Source organism: Denticeps clupeoides, chromosome 3 (genome assembly GCF_900700375.1).
Source record: "Denticeps clupeoides chromosome 3, fDenClu1.1, whole genome shotgun sequence".
NCBI lineage: Eukaryota > Metazoa > Chordata > Actinopteri > Clupeiformes > Denticipitidae > Denticeps > Denticeps clupeoides.
Genome location: NC_041709.1, coordinates 4,675,297 through 4,700,872, shown reverse-complemented (window position 1 = coordinate 4,700,872; position 25,576 = coordinate 4,675,297). Strand labels below are relative to the sequence as shown.

At 42.7% G+C, this 25,576-nt stretch overlaps 1 protein-coding gene across 7 annotated transcripts in view; it reads left to right on the top strand.

The window, feature by feature from the left end:
* The window catches only part of rgs3a (regulator of G protein signaling 3a), a 118,467-nt gene that overhangs the window by 42,343 nt on the left and 50,548 nt on the right, over positions 1 to 25,576 (top strand). For all 7 annotated transcript variants that reach the window (XM_028970977.1, XM_028970978.1, XM_028970981.1 and 4 more), the window contains 3 exons: positions 3,878 to 3,989; positions 8,737 to 8,780; positions 24,388 to 24,519. In XM_028970977.1, the coding sequence (XP_028826810.1) occupies positions 3,878 to 3,989; positions 8,737 to 8,780; positions 24,388 to 24,519 (288 nt within the window). The remainder of the gene's footprint in view (positions 1 to 3,877; positions 3,990 to 8,736; positions 8,781 to 24,387; positions 24,520 to 25,576) is intronic.

Here is a 25,576-nt window from a genome sequence, read left to right as displayed (position 1 = left end):
TTGATCTTGTCAGATAATTGCCAGACTTTTTCCTCAGGACAGTGAATCTGAGAACTTGGTGTGTAACAGCATCTTGTCTGTGTCCTAGTCAGCTCCGCAGCCTTCTGGTGCACACAAACACCAACTAGGAACTCAGATAGAAGATCTAACTAACATTTGCACGCTGCTTTACGTTCATTAAATTCATTTTAGATAGATTTCAGCCTTTCGGCCCTCTGCCCCCACAACATTTGGTGGAATTAATATGGGAACTCGTCAAAACAGGCGGACTTTGTGGCTCCTGTGATTTCCCACACACACTCTTACACGCACCTACACGCAGTCACAGTGCACCCACCAGTCTTTGTTTGTGTTTGTGTGATGGAGTGCTTCAGGAGACGGTGCTGAAGCCTCCCGTGATTTATGAGCCGCTGTTATCCAGCAGCAGCATTATCCATCCATCAGGGCCATGTGACCAACAAGCTATATCTCAAACACTTTAAACTCAGAGAAAGACACGTGAATGAGTACAGAATGGAGGTGGATGAATGGTGACCCTGCGATCCAGGAGCTTTCCTCTCCTCTCTGTGTGTCCTCTCTCTCTCCCTCTCTCTCTCTCTCTCTCTCTCTCTCTCTCTCACTGTGTGTGTGTCAATGTGTGTGTAAAAAATGGCCTTGGGCAAGAGCAGTGGTATTTTGCAGTAAGAACAAAATACCAGAATCCCTCAAACCTCTGCGTGTGTGTGTGTGTGTGTATATGGGAACAACAGGGGAAGCTGAGCACCCATTGTAATAATATTATGGAAGGGAAGTGTGTATGTGGGTTTGTGTGCACTGGTATATGAGGTGTGCTCCAGAGGTGAGAGGGCAGTGAGAGGAAGACCAGTCTGGAATCAGAGGGACGGTGGAGAAACACAGGGAAGGGGGTGGCTGACCTTGGTCCCGCCCGCATGTTGGTGGCCCCCATAAAAAAAAAAAAAATTCCCACTGTCAGGATTGGCGGGCTGCTTTGAAAAACAAGTCTTTAAACCTGTTTACTTCAGTGGTGGCTTTGGTCTTTTTCCCCACTGTCTGACATTCTTGTGCTCCCTAGGGTGCATGCTTGTGGAGCTGATTGATAGCCGCCAGGCCGCAGTGTGTTCTGGAGCACAATAGGCTTTGAACCCCCTTCCTCCCCCCACACTCAAACTGCCACCGTGGTGGGTACTAACCTCATTTATCAGCTTCAGAGCCCGTCACTGCATAAATGAGAGCAAAACGGTCATGTTACTTTTATTCACGGCGAACTGGGAAAGCGAATCAAATTCCAACACCTTTATCTGTTTCTTCTCCTCGGCCAACGCTTTTTCGCATTTATTCTTTTGTTTGCGCTGCGTCCGTGCAAGCGAAGCGTCGGGAAAGTATGGTAATTTTACCACCACCTGCTTGACGCACGATAAAAACGTAGACAAATATTCTGCAGGCTGTTTGTTGTTTGCCCATATGGAGCCAAGCATCTCTTCAGAGCTTCTTGTTCTAATGAATGGGAGTTCTGAATGTGTGTTCAGTCTTTTTACGCTTGTCTGCCTCAGTCTCTCTCACACACACACACACACACACACACTGGTACCGCCGAATGTAGCATTTTCCTGTTGTTGTCTGAAATGTTCTTCTTCTCGATCAAAAGAATAGTGCAGCGGTGTTATTCATGGTAGGGCTACTTGCTTATCTGCACTTCTTTACACAGGAAATAACTACACACAGCCCTGTGTTGTTAAAAAACCACTGGGGCTATTCCATGGATGGGGCAATGCTTCATTAAGTTTTGGAAACCCATGCAATGCAGTTTCTGGGTTTTTTTTTTTTTTGCCGTGCTATGAATAATAAGAATTTATATTGCATGTCAAAGCAAAAATGCAACTCAGAACTCAGAAATAAAAATCCCCCCGGCAGCAGCAAAGACAGCCCAGCCAACGACTGCTCGGCTCCACGCAGCCACTCGGCACATCTTCTGTGTCAGATCACAGCCTCTCAACCGCAGCACTCAGACCCCCTCATAGTTGTGAAAGCCACAGCACAAAAAAAAGTATCCTCCCACAGTGCATTGTGCCGCGTGCAACAAAGCAGAATCTGACAGCCCACTAATTCACAAACTTAATCTGCTATTTAATTTCATTTATGTGACAGGGACCGGTCACTTATCTAAACACCCTTGGCCCGTGTACTCTAAATCATTCAGTTTTTTTTTTTTTGCTGCTCCGTTCCTTTTTTTTCCGGCAGGCGTTTTTTGGGTGTTTGTGAGGATGTGAAACCTCGGGGAGGGTTGTTCAGTGTTCAGTGCTCAGTTTGTTTAACGCTGATGCACGGCCTGACCTTTAACGGTGTCGCTGTCACTGTGGCCCAGTGTGTGTGTATGAGTGTCTGAAGTCAGTGGCAGAAGAAATGTGCCGCCGTGCACGTTTGTGAAGGTGCAACAACAGTATAAACTGTAGACAGACAATTAAATGCATTAAAGTTTTTTTTTTTTTTCTGGAACTTTTGTATCATATCCATCATTGAATTCTGTTCTACAGTGTCACATCTGGTTGACACTCATATAGTTGAGTTATGGTAGAGACAACCAAAAATAAAATAGAATAAAATTGAATTATTGTGCTTATATTTATCATGTACAATAATCCAATGAAGAAATGCCCACATTTTGCCTTTTTTATGATCTTATCTTAAAAAAGACAAATCCTGGTAAAGAAAGAAAAGCATCTGGTCTTATGCAACAGCTATAAAACCGTGTACAAACGGATTTAATGAATAGCTGTAGGCCATTCCACAGTGTAAGATATTGTTTCTTTATGTGAGTGTAAAACGGCTTAATATTCCTAGAATATGACTGCTGATCGGGATTTGATTGACTGGGGAGGATGAGTGCCGGTGACAAAGCAGGGAGTGCTTCACTCGGGCTCCAAAACAATGAGCTTTTCTTGTCCCACATTGTTCGGCCCATGCATTGAAAGGAGACATGAGCTGTCGGTGCCAAAATCTCAGCCGAGGACACGGCCCAGGAAGGAAGGCCACACAGGCGGCCAGTGTGTGCCCTGCCCTGCCTACTGTAAACTCCAGCTCATGCCATCACGTTGCCTGGACCTTCCCAGTCTGTCTGGTGACTGCGGCAAGCGAGAGATATGGAAAGAGACTGGAAATCGGTGGCTATGCTTCTAAAGGAAGTTAGCAAACAGCACCAAATCCACGTCAGTCAGTCATGTGCACACTCACCACCAACGCTACTCATCGGCTGCAGTTGTCATTCTCCTAACATGTGACATAATTCTGTGAATACTCAGAGCGCAGGAATGTCTGTTACCACATCATAGCCTTTACAAGCAAGTCTTTAATCAGAGAGAGATCAGACAAAGCAAACAATAAAGAAGCTGCACTGCTGCAGAAGACGGGGCTTCATGCAGAAGTGCTGTTCTGAGGCTAGGTGGACCACGGTAGCTAATGCAAGCATTTCTTATGAACCTCACCATATGCATGCATCTCTTTTGGTGGTGATAACATACACCAAACACTGAAGCAGGCTATTAATAAGTCAGACTGCGCGTTAGATCAGTCATGCAAAAGGGCGGCATGCAAATTTCATTTTAGAGTAGCACAAGCAATAAATTATTAAAGACAATTTGAGTGTGTAGTATTGTGTGAGGTGGTGTGGACTGCAGATCGGAGGGGCTGCGAACAAGAGGTGCTGTACCGAGGGGTGTTAATGTTTTTCATTTAGCTGACGAAGCTTCTTACGCTCTCATTTACCTTGACCGTTTTCTTGGGGATCAAATCACGCTTTTGTTTCATGTTTTGTTCTGGGCCAAACCTGAACATTGTAGCATTTGGAACACAAAATAAAAGGTATATTGTGTTCATTCTGCAGGTGACTGTGTTCGTATACACAGACCTAATGCTGGTGACCCGTGAGGATGAACCAGGGCGCTGTAATGTGCTGCAAAACCCACTCTACCTCCGACAGCTCCGTCTACAGGAAGGTAAGTGGCAAAACACTCATTTACACAGAAACGCTTTCAGAAAAATCTCCCAGAATGTTTAGAAAATGATGTACAGTCAATACATGATGAAATGTAATGACACATAATGAAATATAGTAAAGGCAGATTTGATAATAGAGATATAGGGGAACTTTAATGGTCCAGAGGGAGGAGGCAGTTGAGGGGACACAAGAAGATCACAGCGAGGGAAAGATTAGTAGATGATAAGTACAAGTTTGAACTGAAAATGCTGTGCAATGAAAGCTAATATTTGAGTCAGGATGGCTATTGATTATTAGGCTATTTTAAAACCTGTTGAAATTCATTGACATTGGTGTAATAATATGTCATAATATATAATGTGTCATAATATTAACAAAGCAGACAGGCCTATTCAGCTTAGGGCATTTGTCTTAAGTGTAAAGTAAGTGGAGTGAATATAATTGTCATAAATAATCTGCCTCTTGTTGGCAAACTGCACATGAATGCAGCTCTCATGTTTAAATATGCAGATGATGTAACATATTTACAGTAGCATGTAATGATACTAACCTCATTGTAGAGGAAAACCCTGAATTTCTCAGTTCCCCATTACGTCATTCAGCGTGGCAGTAAGGGACTACTGGTTTGAAGTGGCATCCCAGATAAAGGTGTGTGTGTTCCTGCAGCTTTGTGGAGTCCGCCTTTGATGGATGATACAAATTGAGGTCACATGTTCTAGAACTGTCATGTCTCACCATGGCAGGTCCCCCTTCCTTCCCCTTTCATACCCAGAACCCCTCGGACATGGCTATTTCCAGCCACCCATCTGTGACATTGGTCTCCTCCCTCGGGGGATGTCGGGCTTTCCTGTAGTGGTCAGTGCGTTGGTTTGGGGACAGTCAAAAGCTCGGTCATGTAAGTCCTCTGTCCACAGGACGTTATAAATGAGTCCCGTCAGGCCTGGTCTAATTTGTATTTTTGCTGTTGGTTCTTCATGCATTAATAAAAAGGATACTGGCCCATGCAGGTTATTTAAGGGTGGCTTTGTATTTTTGGGTGTTTCATTTTCTTTGCCTGTTGTAAACTTGCCGCACAATCGTGGCGGCAGTTGTCTTTAACACAATCGTTGGCTGCCTTCCTGTATGGAGGAAAAGTGAGGCATGACCTGACTGACAGTGGTCAGCTCTGTTGGACAGGGGTTAGCTGATGAGTTTAACCCTTTTGGAAAACAGGAGGTGGAATGAGATCATGTCCTGATCTCCAGTAGCAGATGGGAGGGGTGTGTACGGGGGGGGTTCATGACTCCTTGGCTGTCCAGAGATAGTGAGCCTTGTCCTCGAATCTGAGCAGGAAATTAGGGGGGTGCATAGGAGCATCTGAAAGAGGTGCATCTGGGTGACGCCTGTCATTGTTGCGTATCTGTGTTCAGGAAAGAGGCTCCAGGGAACTGGATTATTTTAAAGTACACTGTGGGCCATGGTCCCAGTTGCAGGTTGAAGCAGACTGTCTGTATGGGAAAAGGGTCTTCCTGTACCCCCCCTTGACTCCCCACTGAGATGGCCGTGGGAAAGGGTGAGAGAAGCACAAGGGTCTCTGAGCAGGATGCTTTATAGATAACAAGTTCAATGGTACCGTCCCATCACCCCACTCTCTACAGTATAAGGACGAAAATATGTTATTTCTCAATATTTCTTTTTTTTTTTCATCTTTAAAACACAGAAAGCCTGATGAGCCTGTTGCCTGATAAAAAGGGAAAGATAATCGGCAGGTCCACCAAAGAGACGAGTTCCAAGCACAAAACCTCACCGCCGTGCTTTTGTGAAACTAATGGGTCTCCAGCCCACTCACTGAAGCACATCTTTCCAGCTCCTTCTTCATCACAGCTTCACTGCTTCTGCTTACCATTGACTCTAATACACATAATATTATAGTGCAGCTTCATATGTCCCTGAATATTAATTGGTGCATGATTAAAAACTTTAGTCTATTCATCAGAAATAGCTGGCATCCAAACAATATAATCGTGCAAATCTGTATAGAGAAAAACCAGATCAGTCTTGGGTAGATGTACAATGCAACTGTGACCTCTGCTGTTCATACAGGAAAATGACAGTTATTGAAAATGTTTGAGTTTTTTTCTGTTTTGAATAATTTGAGATAGAAAGGCTTTGATTTAGTAAATTATTTGTTCCTAAAAGACTGGATACTTAACTTTGTTTGCATTGCTTTTTTCATCTTTTAATCATTCAAGGTTGTCAGTGCCATATCCAATACAGTTCTTCCACTGGCCATTCAGTCTTTGCATCGTGAACCCATGGTGACCCCATAGTGCTCCTCTGACCATCTGTTTTGTGGTGGTAGTAGTCTAGTGGGTAAAACACTCACCTATGAACCAGAAGAGCACTAAATCACAGGTTCGAACTCGACTTACTACCATTGTGTCCCTGAGCAAGACACTTAACCCTGAGTGTCACCAGGTGGACTGTCCCTGTAACTACGGATTGTAAGTCACTCTGGGTAAGGGTGTCTGATATTTGCTGTAAATGTAAATATAAATCAATGCTTTTGGCACATTGACAGCCATTCATAAAAACTGTTCCAGGCCTTATTATTATTAATATTTTGTTGCTATTTAGGTACAATTTAAGCTGTTAGTCAGGTATATTTAATTAGTAAATTTCCCACTTGTGGGATGAATAAAGTATCATCTTATCTTATCTACATGGTCAGGAAGGCAGTGGTTTGGAATGTCTTCTCCAAAAATGACTTTGTTAGGACTACAGAGGGCAGTGACTCCTGCTGAAGTGTCCTGCGTTAATCTTTGTCTGGATCTCTTCAACCAAATGATTTGTGGAAGAGGATTTAATTCCAGAACTTTCTGATCTACGTGCTCTGACCTTGATTTCTTGACCATTGCTGCAACAAAGTGCTGCTATTTCTGGTGTGGAAGATGGGATAGACAAGGCGGGGGGGTTGACTGGTGGGACTTTATTAAGAGGCCATTTGTGGTTGGCAGGCTGATGGACAGCTCTGTCCCTTTGTGGGACTTTGTGAGAATTGCATTTGTGGGGACTCTGGTGACAGCTTGACAGAGCACAGCAGAGGACTTGGGACAGTCAGACCGGAGGTGGTCTGGATACATTACATTGTGCATCTCTATAACACACACACATTTTGTCCCCAGTCCTCAAACACCCACTTGTACAGATTTTAGGGCTTTTATGAACACATGCAATGTTCATGCAATGCATGTGAGGTGGCTCCATACAGTTGAAGGCAATCCTGTCTGTTAATTAGGGACCAGGAGCAGAGTGGTGACTGTGTGACTGTGAAGAGGCGGACAGCCCCCCAGGAAACATCAGCAAGTGCACATCTCTCTTGCACAACTTTGTTTTTCAGTGCTCTTCATTCCCAACACCAGCCTGTGTCACCACAATTTGAGCTCTGTAACTGGTTGAGAGTTTATTGTGCCATCTAGTGTAGGGAGTTGATCACAGCAGATTTTAACTTTGATTTTAACTTTTTAACTGTGTGAGAGATGATGCAACTGCATGAGAAGAAACAAGCAGGCTGCTTATTCATCTTTGGTGCTGGTGGTGTCACTTGCAGTGACCCCTGACTGGCTTATAGCGTGCCAGTGGAGTGGTAAAGGACCTGGGAATGCCACTATCATCCATCTGCGCTGACATGGACATGCAGGCGCCACAGGCCGACCCTGCAATGAATTAAGGGGGAGGAGGGACGTGCCAGGAATATCAACCTATGTGTGTATTTGTTGTGGGCAAGGAGCACATAGTGTGTGTGACGGAGAAACAAATTATGCTTGATGACGTGCATGAGCACCCCAGACCCAACCTGATTTGATTGTGTGTGTTTAGTGCAGGGAAAGGTCTGCTGAGTTTATTTAAAGGACCAAAAGACCATGCATTAGTGTATTCTACATAATGTGACATTATATATACACACACACACACACACACACACACACACACACACACACACACACACACACACACACACACACAGTATAGGCCAAAGTTTGGACTCACCTTCTCATTCAATGTGTTTTCTTTATTTTCATGACCATTTACATTGGTAGATTCTCACTGAAGGCATCAAAACTATGAATGAACACATGTGGAGTTATGTACTTAACAAATAATGTGAAATAACTGAAAACATGTTTTATATTATAGTTTCTTAAAAAAAACACCCTTTGCTCTGATTACTGCTTTGCACACTTTTGGTATTCTCTAAATGAGCTTCAAGAGGTCGTCACCTGAAATGGTCCTGAAGGAGTTCCCAAAGGTGTTTAGCACTTGTTGGCCCCTTTGCCTTCACTCTGCGGTCCAGCTCACCCCAAACCATTTCAATTGGGTTCAGGTCCGATGACTGTGGAGGCCAGGTCTCCACTTTTTGTTAAGTACATAACTCCACATGTGTTCATTCATAGTTTTGATGCCTTCAATGAGAATCTACCAGTGTAAATAACAACAACAACAACATTTATTTCTTATATAGCCCAAAATCACATACAGTATGTCTGAATGGGCTTGAATGTCTAAATGGTCATGAAAAAAAAGAAAACACATTGAATGAGAAGGTGTGTCCAAACTTTTGGCCTGCACTGTATATACACTCTGACTCTGTTTCTATATGAGTTTGCCTTGAAATTTCAGTTTCTCTGCAATATTCATCAGTAAATACAACTCCTTCAAAACTCTAATTTCACTCCTGTTTCACTTTCTTCTGTTTCTCTTCCCAGACCATGCAGAAGAGCTGAAATTCTATCTCATTCACATGACAGAGGTAAGACCTAGCAGGACACCATGAGGTAGACCTAGCTATTGGACTCCATGGATCAGTTCACCATTCAGGGATTAAGCCTAGTCCTAGACTAAAAGTGATTTTGAATGGAGAACTTCATTGAATTTGTCTTTTTATCCTAGGACTGGTCGAGTTCACTTTTTATCTTAAGACACAAGTTACATTAAGCCAGCTGCTTTCATTATATAGAAAATGTGCAATAGTCTGTCAGAAATGGTAACTAGGTTGCATTTACCTGATGGGGACGCTGTAAAAAAAGAGAAAAGGTTGAAAGTAGTTTTATGTGTTTTTTACTGGTATTGCTGGACAAATAGTGCAACCAAATAAAAGGAACTGCCGGTCTGACCAGGTCAACTCCAAGAGGGAGAGGAAACGATGGACTCTGAGGGTTCAACAAAAATGGAACAGTTTATTGTAGGGAAAACACAAATAGGAAAAATGCACCAATCCACCATGCCACGTGCTGAAGGGGGGTCTTCTCAGTCTGTAAGTGTGTCAAGGCACTCTGATTGGCTGAAAAAACAGTCACAGGAAGTCCTACACACAATCCTGTACGAGCCATCAAGAGTCACTGACACAAACATACACTTCAGCACATACCAGTATTGGGACCCACAGGACCTCGGGGTTCGTGTTGGAGGACAACTCTTGAATGAGAGCTGATCAGTCTTTCTCTATCAGCGTCTGCTGGGATTGATCAGGACTCATTCATCAGCTGTAATGCGCAGCAACCACTGGGCGCCACAGACCAAATGTATTTACTGCTGAATATCCTGAAGCTCTAAATGAGTTATGGGCCAGGGGTAAAGCAGCATTCTATCACTGTCAGCTTTGAAGGGTTTGAACATAAAAACCGTAAACCTAAGAAATCTGCTTACAGAAAAATCTCCTTGAGAGGAGCAAAGATGCCCTGATGCACTGTAGCTCGTGATGGCAGCACTTTCACTTAGGCCCTTTTTAATCGGCTGCTCACTGATAAATTTGGCGTAATGCGCTTCCGCTTGCCTTTATAATTGTCAGCATAACCCAATTACCGCTTGATGAATGTTTTAACAACGTGTGGCCTTTATTTTCTCTTAAGCTTGCCAGATGAGGGTGTAGTGTTCGATATGCACCCGCGGGCATCCCAAAAATACTCTCTCTGCCCAATTACGCCCCCTAAAATAGAAGGTCATAGACATGCTACCATCTGCCTGTGGCTCCTGAATATGAATTAGTCACACGGAAATAATCAGTTCATGTTCGTTGATCACAACTGCCTCTGACTGAGCTACACACTCGAAGTTGTCTATAGGTTTTAGTTATAATGTAAATGTAATTTCCATTTCGGATCGCCAGTTAAATGAGTGAAAAAAAAAGGCCCAACTGCTTTATAAGCCAATTTACTCAGGGAGTATCCAAATTCTGAAATACATTTATTTCTGGACAATTACAAGAAAGATCATTTACATTGTAAAATAACGATATAATTTTTTATATCAGATTTATTGTGATTCTGTTCCATTTCTTTATTACTCACTGTAGAAGATTTGGCTTGTTTTCAGTTTCTCTTAAATATTTCTTTATGGGACACGATATGCCTCCTTTTACATGTCTCGACATGAATGGCCTCCATTCTTAGTTCCTCTGGCCCGAAGTACTAAGATAAAGATCCTCTAATGGCTGAGATGTGAGTGATGAACGTGGAGGGTTAAACAGAGGGTTCTCTCCTTCAGTATGACAGCTGACAAGTACTGCTTATGTCATTTGGCATTGAGTCACTGTGAATTATTGCCTGTAAACAAGACGTCCGTGGTCTGAGTTGCTTTGATAAGACAGATGAGAGATTAAATGGTGAAACTTCACTTTTCTTAACCTCTTGCTTTTGCTGTGTAAAAGCATTTTAAAAATGTCAGAACGCTGAGAGAAAATTGTTTATGCTGCAAAGATGTGGACACTAATACAATATACAGTACAGGCCAAAAGTTCGGACACACCTTCTGATTCAATGTGTTTTCTTTATTTTCTTGATCATTTACATTGGCAGATTCTCACTGAAGGCATCAAAACTATGAATGAACACATGTGGAGTTATGTACTTAACAAAAAAAGCTGAAATAACTGAAAACACATTTTAAATTCTAGTTGCTTCAAAATAGCTGCCCTTTGCTATGATTACTGCTTTGCACACTCTTGGCATTCTCTCGATGAGCTTCAAGATGGTCATCACCTGAAATGTTCCCAGAGGTGTTTAGCACTTGTTGGCCCCTTTGCCTTCACTCTGCGGTCCAGCTCACCCCAAACCATCTGGCTTGGGTTCAGGTCCGGTGACTGTGGAGGCTGTAAAAAAGACCATGTGGTGTGGGAGAAGAGAATGGAGTGTGTAGAAAAACTCTTTCTCCCTCCACACAAAGCACTGTATTCAACCACTCCAATTTGATGTTACCTGGCAGAAAGAGGCATGGCACAATAGAGGTTAAAAATGAACAGTTTCTAATTTATTAACACCGGTAAATAATTATTGTAGTTACCTGTGAATATTGAATGTAAAAAGGTACCAAGGTTACAGAGAAAATAAAAATTAGAAGAAAGAGTAAAGAGGGAGAAGAGAAAAAGAGGGGGGGAGAAAGACTCAGAAGCCTTCTGGCTTCTGATGGAAAACCCCCTGAGCAAGAAAGCTACTACTGATTGTAAGTCGCTCTGGATAAGGGCGTCTGCTAAATGCTGTAAATGTAAATGTAAATGTAAAGCTCAGAGTCCCTTTTCCACATGTGAGCAGACCTTTATACCCTACAGGAAGTTGTCACTGGCCTACAGGAAGTTGTCACTGACCAATCAGAACCTGTTGTTTCTGATGTCACGCCCCCGGTGCCTCCTATTTGGGGAAGACAAAGAGGGTGGGCGGTCCTGACGACTGACACTTCACACATTGCCGTCAGACAAAAGGCATGTAAAACAGAAGTGCCGAATCTTCACGCACAACCATCGACACAGAAATGTCACACCTCCCCCTCCCTTTGGCCCGTACTGTATGTGAATGTGTAACTACAATTTGGGCTCCTGTAATGAAAAGCGATTCCATCTGCAATCTTCAGTCAGCAGTCAAGTGACAACAGAATTTTCCCTTGTGTTGTTACTGGTAATATTGGTTATTTTATGATTCATGAGATGATCGTAACAAAGATTATATTTGTGATATCTGCTGATGGCATGCTGAAGTCTCATTATGAGGACAGAAAGCAGAGTTATACAGAGGAGGAGAGGAGGAGACAGGATCTTGGGATCAGTGTTGCCTTATTGGTGCGGTTTTGTATTTGATGCTTTTGGAAAGAATTGCTTGTCAAGAATGTGTATTGAGGAGCCAAAATTTCATGAAATACATATTTTGAGCAGTTTTGTGTGTGTGTGTTTTTTTCTTTGGACAATTTTGGGCAGAAGCTTTGAGATGCACAGGAACTTTGCTTGTGTTGCTTTGCGAATGAGACATATAGAAATAGGGTGCATAAAAAGCTGTCAATCATCACCATGGGCTCCTCCCATTTAGTAAGTGATGTGAGTGTTGACATTGTGTGAGCATTTGAAATACTGTATAGCCTTTTTTAGGGTCGTAACACCTTATGTGTTAATGATAGCGCCCCAGTTGGGGCAGTGGGTGGCCTAGCGGTTAAGGAAGTGGCCCCGTAATCAGAAGGTTGCCACACTCTGCCCCCCGGGCACCTTTCATGGCTGCCCACTGCTCACTAAGGCTGATGGTTAAAAGCAGAGGACACATTTTGTTGTGTCACCGTGGGCTGTGCTGCATTGTATCACAATGACAATCACTTCACTTTCACACCTCACACCTACTAAAACCTGCCTGCTGGTGCGTCTCGACCCATTGCCAGTCAGCACCGTCATGCGGGTGAACTGGGAGTGCTGTGGCATCGCCAGCGGACCCATTCTCATGGATAATGGAATAGAGTCTGGCTAATTTCATTCCCTTCTCATGTCTCCATCTACTGCCCTAATGGTAGCTCCAGAGCATCTTGGCCCCGGGTTTAGGGGGCTCAGAGCAAGGAGAGCACACTGCTAATAGAGGGACAATCGCATTAAGATTCAGGGGTCACATGAGTTTAGCGCTCTCTCTTGCGTCGTTCTCTCTTCCTTGTGCCCATGTAATCTATCCAAGAGTTCAAGCAATTCCTCCTGCCTCTGAAAGGTGTAATTGTATTGAGCCAGTTCCCTCTGGGCTTTCCAGATATAGAGGTGAAACTGTGTCCCCAAGGGAACAAAATAAGCATCCACAGCAGAAAAAATACGAGGGACAAATGAAATTAACGTCTCCTTGTGATCCAGTGTGTCATGGCCGGGCTGTGACCTTGAAGCTTTCGTGAGGAGGAGAGGTCTTGTCCTGTGTGGTCCTAAAAAGTCTGTTCCCTGTGCTAACATTGTAACGCGGCATTAGCGAACACGATCAGAAGACGTGGGAGGGGGATATTTTCAGTTGCATAATTTCACTTCTCTTCATCCCCCACCACCTCCCACATCTTCTGATCATGTTTGCTGGCCTATGTGTCCGATTAATGACGATAGACAAAACGCGGAACAGGCTGATGGGCATGACGACGTGGCCCTTACGACAAAAACTCACGTGCTGACAACGCGCCTTGCGTATGTCATCACTGAGGCCGCTCGAAAGGAGCGACATAAGCAGGACAGTCTGCTCTCAAGGCCTGGAAAAGTGTGCGGGGAGACAGAGAGAGTGGGAAGGAGCATGACATCACTCTCCCTGACGCCCCAGCCACTTCATCACCAAGTGTCTCTGAATCCAGGACCTGGCCGCATACACCAAAACTCTGTATGTACACGCACGCTTACACACACACACAATGCAGGGCGAGGGACCCCGCCACACACCGCATCCGGCTCTGTGCAAAGCCGGGCAGGTATCGTGCGCTGCCATGCGCTGCCATGCGAGCTTGGAGTCCTGCTGGGCTTCACGCTGGGAGTCGGCCTTCAGGCTCAGAGTGTTAAGGAAGCATTCGGGCTTGATGCAGGAAATTTATATGATGCTAAGAGGTGTCATTAGTAATGCTTTGTATGGCTGAAGGCCAAATCCATTGTTACAAGCCATTATCACAGGAAAGACTTGAGGAAATAAGGAACCAGAAGGAACAAAAACTCTGTGCAACAAACTTTTAAGGCTTAACTATGCTCATGTCTTTCTTGTGCCTCGTTCTTGATTCCTCAGAGGCAGGATACAAATTTTGTCATCTCATAGCACCCTTGAGCACTAGCGTGCCGCTAATCTAGAGGTCATCTATTTTAACTGGGGTTTTAAAAGGAGCCTGTCTAACCCAGATTCATGCGTTTGACAGGGTGGAGGAGAGAGGGAGAGAGAGAGGGGGAGAGAGAGAGACGTAGAATCAGAATAAGGGAAAATAATAAGAGGCTGAACGTGGAAGAGGAGCGACTGTTCTGAATTCTTCCTCCACGCTGAGCAATAATAATGGGGAATCTGTCAGACAGGGCCGGGGCGAGGAAGAGGCTTCTCCGAACAGAAGACTCCCTTCAGGAGCATCTGCTTTCGGACTGGGCTGATGTGAGTGATTCCTGTCAGGGTGACTTGCTGTGTTCAGACCGAATAGCCTTTGATTGGTCCTTGTTTTTCTGAAATGTTGCAGTATGTCAACCTCAGAATAGGCTGGATTTCTGTAGTCTTTTTGTTTGTTTGTGACATGGTTTCATTATCTGTAGAAGTGGTAAATTGCTAAAGTGTGCTGTGCAATCGGATGGCAGTATTTTGACATGTATTCATTTATCACCTGAATGAATGCACCAGAGAAATTTAAATTCCCCAATTACAGGGTCCATTTCCTAGAAGAACTCAAGGTTTAAGTGTCTTACTAAAGAGAACAACAGTACTACGTGTCTCTTCAGTCTACCACCCACTTAATGTCAATAAATGACAATAATATATCATTAAAAATAATGTTTACTATTAGAAACCTGTAAAAGACGTTGTGCACCGTGTGCTGTGCTACTGTGTATCACAAGTGACAATCACTTCACTTCATAATAGTAGTAGTAGTAGTGTGTATTGTGAACTGAACAACATGCACGCTGAAAACAATCTGTTGTTTTTGTTGATGTACAGTATTGTTTTTGACCAAGCTTTGACCAAATGAAGATCTACATAATGGTCTATACACACTCACAAATGGGCTCAGCCGCAGGGAGACAGCAAGACACTGCCTCACACACACACACACACACACACACACACACACACACACACACACAGTCACACACCCACCCATACATTCAAGGGCCTGCATCAATCTTCATGTTATCGGGTATTGTTCTCTTTGATTTTTTCCCTCTGTGGATGAAGATAAATTACGTCTGGTCCGACTGAGAGCTCTGAATTGCGTCTAGGCAAAGACGGTAAATCTGTGATTGGATATCTGTGTTTTAAGTGAGTGAATGCCTTACCATGTTTTAAAATGAGAGTGAAATTTGCTTTAATTTCCAAATCCAGCTGCACAGAGCATTAAATATTGATCTTTTAAATATCTCCATGTATCAATACGTCTGAAGTCTAAAACAGTCTTCTACCACAGAAAGTCAGCCACTGATAGGGAAGGCCTATGTCTTGGGGACGGTGCCGTTATTGGATTCTCACACCATGGTCAGCAAAATGTCTGTGTTTATGGCAGCCATCCATAACCGACTGGCAGGCCAATAGCTTCTCATCGTAATTGCCCCATGACTTGTTTTACTGCCTGGTCCCTGAAGCCCAGTGCTGAGAGAGGGGCGGTGGTGCCTCTCTAATGCTTTGCCAGGCCTGCCAGCCCACATACATCTGCATTGCCTCCCCAGTGCAGCTCCTATTCAATGCTTATGATTAGGTTTTAATATAAAGCACTCCAGCCCTATGGGAGCTGCTGCTCAGATCATTCAGTGATACATGGCGTGGTTTCTCTGAATATATGCCTCTTGGGATAACTTAGTCATCTCTACCAATGAAAATAATGTTTTTTCCATACTGAGTTTGAACAACAACAATTTATGCTACATGAGCTCGGAGCAGATTTAAAGCCAAAAGGTTTACTCAGTTGTGAAGCCCTCTAATCTGAAGTGTTCAAAATCAAATGTTTATTTGAGTTTGAACACGTTAATAAAAGAAAACCAGACAATATTTGTTTGTTTCAAGGAATTTCTGTTCTATTTAGATTTTGCTAATAAAATACTCATTTCCTTCCGGTTTCTGCTCCCGCTTTAGTTTGAAACTGCAAACATACAAATTTGCACACTTTTCATACCAGTACCCTGAACTTGAATGTTAGTCCAGTTATACATTTTGGGTGCTATTTAGAAATGCCATACTGTATTTTATACATCTCTGACATCTTGTTGGTGTATTCTTAAAGCTAGTTAAATGAGGAAGCATTTAAGAAGTCATAACAAATATTAAATCAAGCTGAAGATGGTTCGGGAAGATCAGCAGAGGTGGCGGATTAAATTAATAGCAAATTGTAACATAAAATGAACTTAAGAAATGAAATTTTTATTTGTTGGAAATATGTTATTTACAGTATTATTGTAGTATTGTTTTGCTCTGATGTGTGTAAAGATGAAAGATTAAAAAAAACAAAACAACCACTCAACATTTGATATTAAAAACACACAGATCCTTACCCCTCTGAAATGATATGGAGAATCATTTTTAACAATTCTGATGTGTGAAATACCTCAGTGGTGTGAATTTAAATACCTTGTACTACTTTGTTACGGGGGAAACAAGACCTTTCTTCTCATGCTCAAACCCTGGAGTCACTTTCAAGGACACAGTTTTAAGACCATGCTAACTTGACCTTGTTTCTAAAATGGTTGGCTACCTTAGAGACCGACTGCATTAAAAATGCCATTGAAATAGCAAAAAGAATAAGTCGGAGGTCAGGTATTTCAAGCGTTTTCATCATTATGAATCCACCCAACAAAAACTGCATATAAAACAGCGAGAATTAACATAACCTGATATGAGTGAGAGGCTACAGGGCTCTCCTGCAGTGCGGGCAGATCAGCAGAGGTGGCGGATTAAATCAAATTTCTGCTTATCATGCTGTTTATGTGGATAATTGCATTCTGTGGGCATACAGCTAAACTGTTTTAATTAGACCCCCTACTTAGCATCTATCTGTGTTCTTCAGCCCAAAATGCGTGACACTCTTGCCACATTATAAGCTATTGATCCACTTAATGTGGTCTATGCTGTTTGTTTCATAATTACATCCTACTGAGCGGATGATGACGTGAAAAACAAGATGAAATAGGTAAAAAATCTGTTGGGAAACAGTTGTATATTATTTAATGATTGAAACTTATATAGTTTGGCTGGAGTATGATTGGACATAAATACTGCATAAAATATGCTGACTACTAATTATATTATATGCTTTCCTACCTAGGATTAATTATTTATATATGGATGTCTGATTATTACTGTTTGAATTAGTTTTCTAGTCAAGTTGTCACGACTACGGACTTACGGGGGAAGGAAGCGCAGAGGTTTGACATGCTGGGAACGGGGTTTTATTAATACAAATAATAAAGAAATACAAATAAACAGCGGCGCGGTGGCCGAAAACGATTTAACTTAAATAACGAACTGAAACTAACCCGTAGGCGTGTGGCGATTGCCAGAACTCAAAACGCATGAAACAAAACTAGGTCAAGTTCGTGCAGCGAGTTCACGAAAATGCCAGCGACCCCGAACGGGCGGAAACTTCCGGCATTTATGGGGCGTCAGGATTGAGTTCCGGTGTGGAGCCCAGCTGCAGGCAATCCTAACACAAGTATTGTCAAGTCCAGTCATTGTGTTATTCAGCAAAAAAACTCAAATGTTTAAACTGTATTTTAGAGGGCAGGTCATTTGAAAAAAATGTATGCATATTAATGGGCTAAAGGCTGGTTTGGTTGACACACTCGACTCAAGCATCAAAAGTGTACAGTTTACATTTTTAAAAATAGGGATTTTATTTCAGGCATTGTAAATTCAAACTACCACAAAACCCAATGGTCAGCTTCCTAAACTGGTCAGCTTTTTAATTTTTTTTACAACTCCTACTTATTCTTTTATTGTTTGTGGATGACTCTTGTCCTGCCTTTTGGATTGTGTTTTGGACTGTCTCAATTAAAACGTTTGTCTCACTGCTGACTTACCTGGTTATACCATGGTAAAGCCTGCAACTGAAGTTGAGCTTTATTGTCATTTCAGCTACATACATGTTAGACAGTACATAGTGAAACGAAACAATGTTTCCCGAAACCTGGTGCTTCATGTAACATTTAAACAATTAAACAAAGTTACAAACTGACATAAAGTGCACGTTAATAGATAATGTTACTCAATACAACGGTGTGTGTGTGTGTCTGTACAAAGGTGAAAGTCCCTAAATGTTCAAGTGTCTGATGGCCTGTGGAAATAAGCTATTGCATATTTTGGATGAGAAGTTACCAGAGAACCATAATGAACTGGCAACAAACTAGCTGGTGAGGCAGCTACCTCTCAGAGGATCTTTGATGAACCCCGGTCTCGTAATTGTCTGCCCCACACATCAGCCCTGACAAGCAGCATAGCCTGATGCCAGATGGTTCTGTGGAAAGCTTCCATTAGTGCACAGTGCTGTTAATTGGATTATACTGAGAAAGTAGCTTTAATTTTGTGATGCTTAAATCCAGGAAATACTCTGTCTCATAACTGGGTCTGGATCAACCCAATGTGGGTCTCTGGAGGGTGGAAGATATGGAGATAATAGACATAGGCTCAGAGAAAATAAAAGTGCATGGGGGAGCTGTATGCAAGCCCTGGCTCCAGGGATACTTTGTTCTCGGTCTGAGATGATACCGATCTGTTCTTGAACGCTGTGTGATTTTGATACATTTTCATTAATGTGATTGAAAGTGTTCCAGTGTCGTTTACTACCACAAATAATAATTACTAATTCCGGTGAATAGTGACATTCTGCTCTGAGTATTAAATCCAAAACTAACAATGAAAACATCCCCCGTTTGTTGTCCTTCAATGGATGATGGTGTATTGCCTCTCATGAGCAAATCTACTTCCTGATAATTAATCCATGTCTGCCAACTCTCATTCTCTTTCTGTGGAACAGAGGAAATGAGTGATGTCAGTGAGTGGGCTTCACCCTCAACAAATAAGCTTGCTTCCTACAGCTTTGAATCATGGGCCAATGCTGGCATGACACAAGCTACCCAACACTGCCACTTTATCCACTCGGAACAGCCCCCGTTTCTTTAGATCTAGTAAGCAAGGCATGTATGAAATACAGCATCTTTCCATCACATATTAAGCATGTGCCACCTAGTAAATTGCTGAAACAATAGGCCAATATTTTTTCATGTTATTGACTAATTGCTGCATTGTTAAGGAGAATAAAACAAGTGTATCCCTTTGTTCAGGCAACCAGGAGTATTGTAGCAGCTGGGCGCATCATTGGCAACGTAGGAGATCTGTCCTTGACTGGTGTGGTCTGACGTCCTGCAGTACTGATTCAATCCTGACAGTTCAACTTTCATGGTTGTGAGGCACACAAGACAGAAATCCTTATAATACAAGAAAACAGCGTATTCATCACCATCCTCTGTAGTAACAAACAGCATTGAGAAAGTGTTCAGAATGGTGCTTCTTATAGCGCTTGCTCGCGGATGGTGTTTTATTATTAAGCAGCATAAAAACGGCATTCATACAAACACTGTTTTTCATGCCGCTTCATAATAAAACGACGTCCGTGTTCTGTGGCAACCTTTCAAAAACGAGTCATGAAACCTGGGCCCTGACTGCTGGGCATAAATGACCACTCATTTACCCTGAGTTCAGGTGTAGATCTTCACGTGTAAAGGCAGGAATAACAGGAAAATTAGTGAGGCAATAATTACATTTACATTTACAGCATTTATCAGATGCCCTTATCCAGAGTGACTTACAATCAGTAGTTACAGGGACAGTCCCCCCCTGGAGCAACTTAGGGTTAAGTGTCTTGCTCAGGGACACAATGGTAGTAAGTGGGATTTCTGGTTCATATACGAGTGTGTTACCCACTAGGCCACTACCACCCTGGGCCAGTATTATGGATCAGTATTTGGGCAATTTGGTACGAATCTCTAGTGGGCCAGATTAAAAAGATGTGAGTTTGCCCACCCCTGGTCTAGAGGTTTTTTTTCTTTCTTTGACTGCTTCTGTCAGGGGTCACCACAGAAGATCAACTATGACATGGCAAAGGTTTTACTCCGGATGTGTATCCCCAGTGGTTAGGATCAGTTAGTCTGGTGTGTAATGAATTAAATTTTTGAGCAACATCATAGATATAAAACAAATGTTGCTCTACGGTACCATGTCTGTGACTATCAGATGGATAAGAGCATTAGCTAAATGAACAAATGATTAAATGAAGAAAAACAAGTTCCATGACTGGAACTTTTTATACCAGTTGGCTGAGTGTCAGCATGACTTATGACAAAACACCTCTACTCCCCCAACATCATGTTGATTATGAAGACAACGTGGGAGAACTGACAAGAGCTGAGTCTGAAACAACAAAGAACAGAAAACAGTGGTCCATAAACAGAAGACAATTTTACCTAAACTGTTTGCAGTCAGGCTCCTTGATGTTGTGGTAATGAGCAAAAATTGAAGATCAAATATTAGAATATTAAAATGTATCTATGCCTATTCATTTCACATGAAAACTGTGCTGTAAGAGCCCTGTTAACCCCATAGTCAACAAATTTGCTAATGTCAATTCAAGAAGTCTTGTGGATTTGTAATTTTACATTAATGCAATCAAGAAATGACATTTCTATTTGAAAAAGAGCAACTAAGCATTTCTACCGTACTAACTAACTAATTAATGTCACTCAGAAGACAAACCACCAAGGCTGTGAGTTTGAATTACACTCAGACCTTGTGCGAAAATCGCATACTCTCCCTGTGTTTATGAGGGTTTCCCCCAGGTTCTCTGGTTTCCACCTGCTGTCCAAGGGCATGTACACTAGGTGAATTGGCATCTCTGAATTGTCCATAGGTGTGAGGGTGAAGGTGGATGTGTGTGTCTGTGTGTGTACTCACTGTGGTGGGCTGATGCTCGACCTGGATGAGTCCCCGCCCTGCACCCAGGATGGACTCTGGCAGCCATGACCCTGAGTAACAGGCTTAAGTGGTCAAGAAGATTGAGTGAGATGTGAGCAACCTATGGCAGTGATCGGCAACTCTCTCCCTCATTCTGGACAATTTATCAGACATGCATATGTACATAAGCCATATAATGCATATCAGTGGTTTCATTCTGATAGACAAGCTAGCTTATCTTGCCTTATGGGCATCTCCAACATCTTGTATAGCAGGCCAAACATATCCCAACAGGGCATATGCGGTATCAAACATTATTCTCACATATGTGCAAATGATATATTGATTAATAATTTGCATTCAGTATGCATGTGTACTTGTGGGTGGATTTCTAATGTGTGCCTGTGTTTGCCTCTGTACATCTCTCATTAGATTTTCTATCCTCTAGGCTGCTGGGAGTTTGTATCCTAACTGTGAGAAAATACTGCACATCAGCTTAATTGAAGTGTATTTTGAGGTGCCCTGAGCAGATGAAGGGAAGGTGTGGGTGATCGATGATACACATAGCACAACAACTACAGTATAGCTTTTTATTCGGTATCCAAATGCAAGCTTTTATATTGTAATGCAGAGAGACCATACAGGAAAGAGTAGCAGTGCTGTATAGTCCTTGATATTTCACACAGTGCTGCTTGCAATCTATGCATTTCTGTCCATAAGATGAAACTTCCTCCACCATACTTCTCAGTAGGAGTGGTGCTCGGAGGATCAAGCACGGTGTTAGGCTTGTGTCAAATATAGCGCTTAGTATGGAAGCCAGCAGCCTCAGTGTTGCTCCCCACAGGCTATAGAGCTTCCTTCCACTTGGTCTCTGAATCTCCCACAAACCTTCTGGTGCAGTCTAGCTGAGATTCATCCTCCAGCAACCTGAGACACACAGCAAAGTGCAGACTGGAGTGGCTTAACAACGAAAACATCAATGTTATAGAGTGGTCTGGTCAATGGGATCTGATCTTATGGGAACTGAGAGTGCGAGAGTGGAAGATATTGTTTATTGGTGTTCACCAATAAGCCCAAGTTTAATTATCCTGAATGGGTTTGCAAAATAACTGCTGGTTTAGGTGATGTTATTTGAGAGAATGATTAGTAATTTGTTCTTTTTTGTTCAGGTGTAAATGATTGATAGAGCTAGAATAACGGTATTGATTTGCTCATGTCTCTAAAGCCAAGGCATTTCATCATTGTTCACAGGCAGAGCAGAAACAAAAACAAGACTTAATAAATTACCCTTCCCCTCGTTCACTTTCTTTATTTTTTCCTGTCACAGAGCAGATGCATCCATATTTCAAGCTATTAATGAATACTGGACAATCACTAACCAAGGAGAAAGGAGTTTCAGATGAGGTTTTAAAATTGCCTCTCTGGTCACTCTGTGTTACTGTACAGCTTACATTACTGTCACAGCATCGCTCATCCCCACCCCGGTGGAGAAAACACCAATTTGTTCTTTTGTCTGAGGTGACATCACCTCATTATTTGTCAGTAATGACATCCTTGGCAATTGGTTTTGATTTCAAATCGTTAAAAGGCACTAAGTGAAGGGCATTATTCTGCAAATTATAGATCCCATTGAAAAGCCATTTGGCATCTGAGATCCCTGGAGGAAATTGCTTGGCACCGTTGTGACATAACAGTAATGGGGCTGATTAAAAGAGTGGAGGCAGAAAGTTAAGAATGCAAAAGAAACGCCCCCCAGCTGCAATATTAAATCCCAAAGATTGAAGTGTGAAGGTCATGTTCAACAGGCAGTTAATTTTCTTCAAAAGCGAGAGGATGTGAAGTGGGCATGTAGCAAACCATTGTGTGATGTATCATTTGAGTTTTTGAACTTGCACATGGTTCCCATGTGCTGAGGATGGGACCCTCATCACAAATGCCAAGATCCTCCCAGTCCATGCAGTCGTTCTTGCTTCTTACTAAGTCCTTAAAATGCTGCAGACTTTTTAAAGCTGGAAGGTCCATATAAAAGTGGTCATTACTTTTAAAAATGTTTAACTCGAGTCCCATGCAGCTAAACCTTCTAGCACATTATGCTAAAGAGCGGTCTCAGCATGGACAGGTATTTAAGGGATGCTGAGTGTGCAGGGACCATATTGTTTCAGTCCATTTAAGGGACATTTGTAAATCAGTTTGAACGCAACCCAACTAAAAGCCTTTTCCTCTGCACGGCTGACTTACAAATTATCATCCTTCACAAGGGTGCACTTACTGTGTTGCATCATTTGGGAGTAATGGCATCCATTTATGAAGTTAACGTTTTGGCTTTTCTCTATTTTGACTATTTTATCCCTTTATTTAGATCAGGTTGGAGCTATCTTAGACAGTTGGGTTGAAATTCTTGTATTGCTGCACGACCGGGCCCTCATGCAGCATAGTGATGAAAAGCATCTGAGGATGACTCAGCATTGTACTCTGTGTCTGTTGCTGCTTTGCTGTTTTTTGGACCCCACACTTTTGGTCTGTATATACACAATTTCCTGTCAGAATATGCTAGTGCCTGTTCTCGACTGAATCAAATCTCATCTGAAATCTGAGTCGATTACCCTTTTTTAATAAAAAAATCTAAACAATCACAAAATGTTCTTGTAATAAGCAGACCTGCCAACATAGATTGTCCATTTGCTGCCTCGCTGCATTTTATATAGCATTCCATAAAACTATCTGGAGAAAACAATCAGATGAGGTTGTTCACACTCATAACTGAAGGGGTTCTCTTCCAAACCCATTGGCTCTGCATTACTGGTGTAACAGCGTGACCAATATCCTGGACAATTGGAGCATAGACAAATATAATAGGGAAACTTTTACAGAAAGCACAATGCTTTCTGTGAGTGTGAAACTGTGTAGTATGTTTTTACCCACCTCTGGAGTCTCCTTAGGTTTTGTTGCAATTTGCTTTGTTAGAGTGATCACTGTAAAACTTTATTTAATTCATATTTACCATATGAACACATGCACATGTGCAAATGAATGTGCGTGTGTAATTTATTTAATCTGACAACATACATTTGAGACTGCCAATGAACTGGTTGATCAGATTTAGCACAAAAAAAGAACCACACCAAATCACATTGTAAAACTCTTTTTCCCTGACCAATCTACTTGTCTTGAAAATCCAAAAAACTTCAATTGGGATAGAAAAAATAATTGGCATCACCATATGCACTGGAAAAGTGTTCTCCTCTAACCTACATAAACACTGAACATGAAGAGCTGTCAATCTGCTCTTCCTTTGTTTTTTTTTATAAACCCCCCACCTTCCCTAAGTGCTTTTATATTTCCCTTGTAGCACTACTAAAATAACCCCAATCACGTTAATGGAAAAATAAGGGGAAAGTTTATTTTAACGTCAAGTAACCCCCCCCCACCTTACAGCTCCTACCCCTCTCTCACCGTTCCTCCCTCCCTCTTTGAGTGCAGAAGTGTGACTGCCTGCTCAGCCTGGAAGCGTACACAGTGGAGCAGAAGAGGCGCGTGTGCCAGTGCCTGAGGGACAACATCGACGAGCAGCTTCAGCTCCAGCGGCGGGAGACCTTCGGCCCCATGGAGCAGGTAGGCCCTCTCAAAATTCTCTTATTCATGAACACAACGTTCACGCCTGTGCAACTCAGGTCGCGTGACTCTCAAAAGGAAAAAATGCCATAAGGAACATTGCTTTTTGCTTGAGTTTGTCATATTTCGGCCCTTTTCAGGTGCTTTGTCCCACCACGTCTTTGTACCCCCATGCAAATGAGCTTTCTATAAATACGTTTACTGCACAGCATCAAGGTTTTCCTCAAAGCTATCTGCTAATCAAATAGTGAGCTCACCCATAAAGCCTTTTGTATCTCGCTGGCCCCCTTTGATGCTCTTGAAGGGTTTTTCGTTTATGTCTACGAGATGTTATTGGGCAGCGCAGAGTGCACAGATGGAGTGGCTTGTTTAGGAGAGGAGAGCCCCTGAAGAGGCCTAAAGAGCAGCACACTTTTCACTCAAACGCCGCACGAGCAGCTCTGTAGTCATCGCCGTCCTTGTTTATGGTCGTCTGTCAGAAAACTACAAGATCCAGGTCCCATCCTAAGTTCCAGAAGCTTAGAGGAGAGCCTGGCCGGCACAAGCTGTGTATATAGTCGTGAGGAAGAATATTCATCACGCCGTCTGGTCCAACCTGGGCCCTCATCGAGCAGGTCCGAGGGGGTTCTAGTGTCGCGCTGCGGTAAGACCCACAGGGATTCCTGTGAAACTCTGTTTGATTTCATGTTGGCCTTATTTGTCGGTAGAGTGCCTCTTAATAAGATCACGGCCTCCCGCCTCGGGCAAATCCAGATCCTGTTGCTTCCGAAGGCGGTCAGCTCAGCAGTTTGATATCAGTACTCCCCACCCCTCACAATTTTCTTAGTCTGAGTGCATTCGGAGGTAGATGAGATCGTCCTGTGGGTTACCGTCCATGCCCAGGGCCCGGCACCTGCCAACAGATTATTCCTCTCTTCTCCTGAGCACATGAAAGTGGGGGAAAAACGTGTGCAAAGCAACAACAACAACAACATTTATTTCTTATATAGCCCAAAATCACATACAGTATGTCTCAATGGGCTTTGACAGGCCCTACAGTTGACACCCCCCACACTTG